Consider the following 6000-nt stretch of genomic DNA (forward strand, 5'->3'; position numbering starts at 1 on the left):
AAAGCATCACAGGCAATGCCCAGTGCACTGGGTGCCGGATGCCACTGCATGTATGCTACTGACTTCTTAAATGTGCATGCATGTTAGAGGGATTCAGTGCAAAACGAGAGAAAGAACCAACTAAGGAGCTGAAGAATTAGACAAAGTCAATATGGAAAGGAGAAAATCTGAAACCCACATCCTACCACTGCACACAAGCACAGTCCCAGCATGCAAGCTCAACCACCCCCATACTTTGCCTGTAAACATGGTAATATTTTTAAGTAAAATACACAGATACAGGCATGTTTCATAGACAACCAATGGAAGTAACTCATAAAAATCTTATAATTTGACCCTATATCTAAGTGTAACACATGGTTCAACCTTAAGAGTATCTATACACCTTTGTGCCCCCAAATTCTACCTAAAGAGGTTTGTCCTATGGCAATAACACATTTATATAAGAATTTACAAATATCCAGGGTATTCTCTGAAACACCAGTTAAATTACTGAAATGTTAGAAGTGGCATACGCCCCCTATAAAGGAAGACACTGAAGCTACTCCACAGAACACCACACGGTGATTAAAAACGCTTTACAGGGAGAGGTGTGCAACAGTGCAGGAAGCTGGGGTAAGAGTCTAAGAAGAAAAGACAAACACAAAAGTAAGAGATGAGCAAGTGCAGCCCAAGTCCTGAAATGGCAGGTAAGTGTTTTCAGGCTCAATGCTATTCTGAAAGATGCAGAGGGTAACAAGCCATCCCCAGCAGAGGCCATCATGCTCACTGATCAACCTATTCACCTAGGCCGTCCTGCCCAGTGGTAAGAACATTATGTGTTGGAGCCAACAACTAGAAATTCAATGCCCAAAGTCTGGTTTTTCACTTACTACATGAACCAACTTTGAATGTGAACCTTAGGTCCCAGTGACATGACAGAAATAATAACATTATTTCCATAGTACTACTTTAAAAATGAAATTAAAATGTATATGGAAAATTATGTGCTCAATGCTCCTCTCAGAGGAGCTTTTTTTTTTTTTTTTGCTATATTACACTGCTAAGCAAAACAAAATTTTTAAAGAAGTTAGAAGTAGAAGAGTACTGTTAAGATTTGCACAGTGCCCACTTCTAAAAAGGTGTTAACAGAGGAAGAAGCCTGCACTGAGTTCACTGGCTGGGAATGCCAGAGTCAGCCATGTCTGTAAGTCCGGCCTTGGGCCTGCAGCTGCTAGCTAGCAGCACTTAGAGAACAGGCCTTCACTTCGGTCTCCGCAGCCTTCCGGTTTAGCAGACCTTCTGTTTTCTGGCTTAGCTGTGAGGACAGCAGTCGAGGAGACTGTCCTGCCAGTCTTAAAAGAACCTTGACTGGGGAAGGGAGAGAGAAAGGACATGAAGTGGGGGGGGGGGGGGACCCAGGATGAGCTGCAGGAGGAGAAGAATAAGATCAAAAGATACAGTGTGAAAAGAAATAACACAGACTAACAACAACAACGACTCTGACCTGACTAACAGCAGTGAGAAGCTAGGCCTTTTTTAACAGTTGGGATCTGTGGGGGCTTCTGCTCAGTTTGATGTGAGCCCTTGTGCTTCGATCCAGCCACGGGTTAATTAATGTGAGGCATATCCACAGCCTCAACACAGATGCTCTCTCAATAATGCTACTTCAGAGAAAATGATAAAGAGAAAGATCTGGAAGGACCTTGAATTTTCAGTGCTCTCTGGAAGAGGGCACCACACCATAGTTCTGTGGAAAAGTTAGTATTACATAATGTAACAAACTTTCAGTGAGGGTTAGCACATAGGTGAGGCCCATAGTGTCTTAACAGAGTGAAGGGCTTCCACATTCCTTCAGCATCACCAGCGCATCAATAAGGTAAAAGCTGTTATTGATGAGCCTCAGCGGCAGCTCGTGGAACTCTTGAAGGCCACTGTCCTGACACCCAATGATGGCTGTCTCGATTATCACCACTACCGTCTCATCTTCAAATGCAGATTTTCCTTACTGAACAACTATTTGCTAACAAGTTTTACTGATTTTCTAGAAACATGATAAGCTAAAATAGCAGTAAGACCATTTCTGTCTTAAAGCTGCAAAAATATATTTAAAGAATAATCATCGCACAGTAGGTATTTTCAGCCATCTTCATGAGATGGAAAAACTAAACAAATACACAAAACATTTACCTTTCCAAAGAGAATAGCAAGAACAGGATTTAAATGAAAACATTTGTTCATTTTCTGGAGCTGACTTACTAAGTATGGGACAGTGAGCTAAGAAATGTTGCCGAAGATTCTACTCTTGGGGCAGTCTTTGACATTTTGTCCTTGAAGATGAGGATATGGGCTAGATACAAGGCTGCTTCGAGTCTTTTAATTTTCTAACTTTCATTGCACCAAAGAGGAAGGAAACAATTATTCACAGTCAACTGCATGCAGGACACTGTACAGGGATCAAATTGAACACATTTCAAATTTAGTTCCTACTAAAGATAATTGCCATGGCGAGACCAGCCACTAGAGGGCGCTCTTTTTGCCTGCAGACCCTCATTAGAAGACTGAAAGCTTCAGGTTAAAGTCAAGTCACCTACTTTACTCCAAATTCTCACGGAACTGCATATTTAAAGGGGCATTTTTTAAAACCGTACAATAACGGTGCATATGCTCTCTGAGTTAAAAAAAAAAAAGGCTATCCTGTAAAGGGCCCAAGTTAAGTAAAATGAGAAAGCATGGCCAACCCAAAGACGTGTTTTCCCTGAAGTTGAGGGGTACTGGGGCCTCACTGAACACAACCTAGTATGTTAACTTAAAGATTCACACTAAAGTTTAATAACCTAACTGTTAAGAGTGAGCTTAGATTAAGTGCATTATAAAGTTAACTAGTTTCCATTCAGGGGAAAACGTAAGAAATTTGGCTAGATAATCTAACTGCCAACACTGAGCTCTTGTACAAAGCAAGTTGGTGACCTTTAAAACCGTGAAAGGTTACAGTCAATCCACAGTGCTCAGTCAAGTCGGATAAACTGCAGCTACCAACCAAGTAAAAAAACCTGAGTGGGGAAAACAGTTCAGTTATAAGAAATTATCAAATACAAGTTTATCACAGTGTGAGGGATGTAAGAAAAATACTGAGACAGTAATAAAAGTTGTATCTTAAAGGGAAGTGTTGTAATGTTAAAAAGGAAGCTCTCTTTATTAACTAGAAACAAAAAACATTAAACGTTATCACAAATAAAAACTAAGATAACAAACTTTGTATAGAAAGCAGCTTATGTCCTTAAGTGACACAATGAAAATAGGTCACTTAAAAACCCACAAGGAGCTTCAGATCTTTATGTCCATCTACACAAAATCGGAGATACGGCCATTTCACCTCGTGCTGAGTTAGTACTGAAAACAGGGAACAGGCACTTGAACGCCTTTCAAACTTTAACCACCAGGAACAAAGTCAAATTGAGCAAACACATTTTAATAAAAGAAACCATTCTACGAAACAGCAAAGCATTGGAAGCCAGGGTCCTCGGAACGCCTGCGGCAGAAAACTGCTGAGTCAGCAATATTGGCATCCGATCCCCTATACTGCAAAACTTCCAAATTCTGGTCCGACTATTTACACACAAACATCTTCTCTCAATACTAACTTATAAGTCGAGATATTGAGAGGGCCAGGCAAATAGCATGACAGGCTCCTAACCTAGTTAAGAACTAGGGCTCAGTTTCTGCAGGTACTAGGCCTGTGCCAAACTTCTACCTCCCCCACTCCCCAACAGGTGATAACCAAATCAGGACAGAGCCTGGGGTTTGTCCAGACTTGCCCAAGAATGGAAAAGCTGTAGCCTTAGCCCACCCCTGCTAGCCCTAACCAATTAGAAACGTACTAATATGATTGCCAATTGAGTAAAAAAAAATGTAGATAGAATGACCTAACTGCCCTAGGAACCCCCCTTAGCTGTGCTTAAAAGGAGCCCACACATTCCTCCCTGGGTCGTGGCCATTTTGTACAGGTGAGCGGCCCCACACGAGTGTAGTATAAATGAACGCTCTTACTGACTGCATCGTGACTGGTGGTCTTTAGGGGACTTCAGGCAGACCCTAACAATATGAGAAACTAGGACAGGTGAAATTCTTCGAGGAAATTAAAATTCGCAAATAACCCAACTTCTAAGCTAGTAACTAGTTGTAAATCTTAAAATGTTATTTTTCTGGTTCACTTGTGTGATAGATAAGTCAAGTTTTAAGCAAAATGCACATTACGGATTGTCTGGTAGTGTTCCTAAAACTATTTATGAAAAACTGGGCAATGGTAACTTGTAGAAACTGCAAGATATTGTGAATAAATGCATACAATACAGCCAACTCCTAAATGGAAACCTGTCTCAAGCATGATGGGTCTCTTTTTCTGGGGAAAATTATTTAGAAGTATTTCCCATCTCACACATCGAAACAAAGTCCAAAGACTGTAATCACCCTGCTAGAATTAGCAAGACTTTTTAAGTGAGGGGAAATGAATTACAGGTAGACACAGAATAATTTATAAGTAAGTCCAGTTCCTCCTCCTCTTCTTTTTCTTCTCCTTTTAATTTTATAGGCCCTAAACCTACTCCAAAAGGAGGAAGAAAGCTTCACCGAAGGGTGGCTAAGAATGCCACCAAGCCACTGGGACACCTGCCCGCTGCACACTCTGCTCCTCTACTGAGCGCTGCAAAACGGCTGCCTAGTAAGTAAACGAGATAGCAAAACAGAAAGCTAGTTGTTGAGAACAGAAAGGAATTCCTTCAGAGGCACAGGACCCCCTCCTTCAAACCCAGCACCTCGCCGCCGCAGCGAGCTGTGGTCTACCAAGGATCCTACATGTCCTCTGCAGCTCACCAAGGTGGCGATCTCGAGTGGAGAAGGATTTCAAGACAGGCTTAGCTAAGTAATCCAGAGCGGCACTAGGTAGGTCAGACCTGTCAACGAATCAGGTCCAGCGAAGGTCACCGAGCTGCGCGGGTGCGGTGCCCGGAGCTGGGATGGGTTTTACATGCATGGACTGGACCCGGCTCCCGGCTGGCAGCCCGCGTGGGGACCCCCCGCACCCGCCGGCCCGCCGCCGTCACTCACGTTTTCTGCACCGGCTTGCGCCGCTTGCGGCTGGCATAGGTGATGTTGGCGCCGCTGCTCATGGTGCCCGCGCCCTGCCCGCTCCACCTGCGTCCCGGAGGCGGCGCCCGGCCCGCGCTGCGCCCAGGTGAGCCGCCGCCGCCTCTGCCGCCGCTGCCGAGGGCGGGACCGACCGCGACGCGCAGGTGCGGGCGAACGACCGAGGGGACGCGGGGCTGCGGGGGCTGGCCGCGGAGGAGGAGCCCGCACCCCCGCCGCGCCGCGTCCCGGGGGGCCGGGAGGCACCGGCCGCGGAGCTCAGGGGCTTGCCGGCTCCCGCCGGGTGCCGCCGCCGCGCCGCGCAGAGCCCCGCTCCGCCGCCGGGTCCGTCCACCAGCCGGTCGGCGCGCTCGCCCCGGGCCGAGCCTCTCCGGAGCACGCGTGGGGCACCGCGCGTCGAGGGGACCGCACACACGCGCTGCCGCCCGCCGCGGACCAGCTCCTCCGCAGCCGCGACCCTGCGCGGCCCGGCCCGCCCCCGGCCCCGCCCCCGGCCCCGCCCCCGGCCCCGGCCCCGCCCCACCTGCTCGGCCCCGCCCCTCGCGGCTCCCAGGGGGGCCCCACCCTCATCCCAGCACGTGATGACGCAGGACGCCGTGACTCCCTGCCTTAGCCGTCTTGCAGAGGTTCTGGGTTTGGGGCGGTCCTCGCCCTGTACCTGTTTTCCAGCCTGGAAGGGGGTGTGAGGCCAGATAGGCCTAGGCAGATTCCCTGTAGCCAGACATCGAGATGTACCAGGCAAAGAGCTTAGCTCCTCCTAGGGCTGAGTCACCTCATTTTTGGCAAAGGATTACAACAAGCTGGTAGATAAATACTGCGACCAGAGAGCGTTCTAGTGGGGAAGGCTTCAGAAATGCCCTGCAAAGTCGAGGCCTC

At 47.3% G+C, this 6000-nt stretch overlaps 1 protein-coding gene across 1 annotated transcript in view; it reads right to left on the bottom strand.

Annotated features, from left to right (window-relative positions):
- The window catches only part of Ahr (aryl hydrocarbon receptor), a 42235-nt gene extending 37088 nt beyond the window's left edge, over nt 1-5147 (bottom strand). Inside the window, exon 1 of the mRNA XM_059279854.1 lies at nt 5086-5147. Within this exon, the coding sequence (XP_059135837.1) occupies nt 5086-5147 (62 nt within the window). The remainder of the gene's footprint in view (nt 1-5085) is intronic.
- Nucleotides 5148-6000: the final 853 nt, after the last annotated feature.

This window comes from Peromyscus eremicus, chromosome 14 (assembly GCF_949786415.1).
Source record: "Peromyscus eremicus chromosome 14, PerEre_H2_v1, whole genome shotgun sequence".
Classification (NCBI taxonomy): domain Eukaryota; kingdom Metazoa; phylum Chordata; class Mammalia; order Rodentia; family Cricetidae; genus Peromyscus; species Peromyscus eremicus.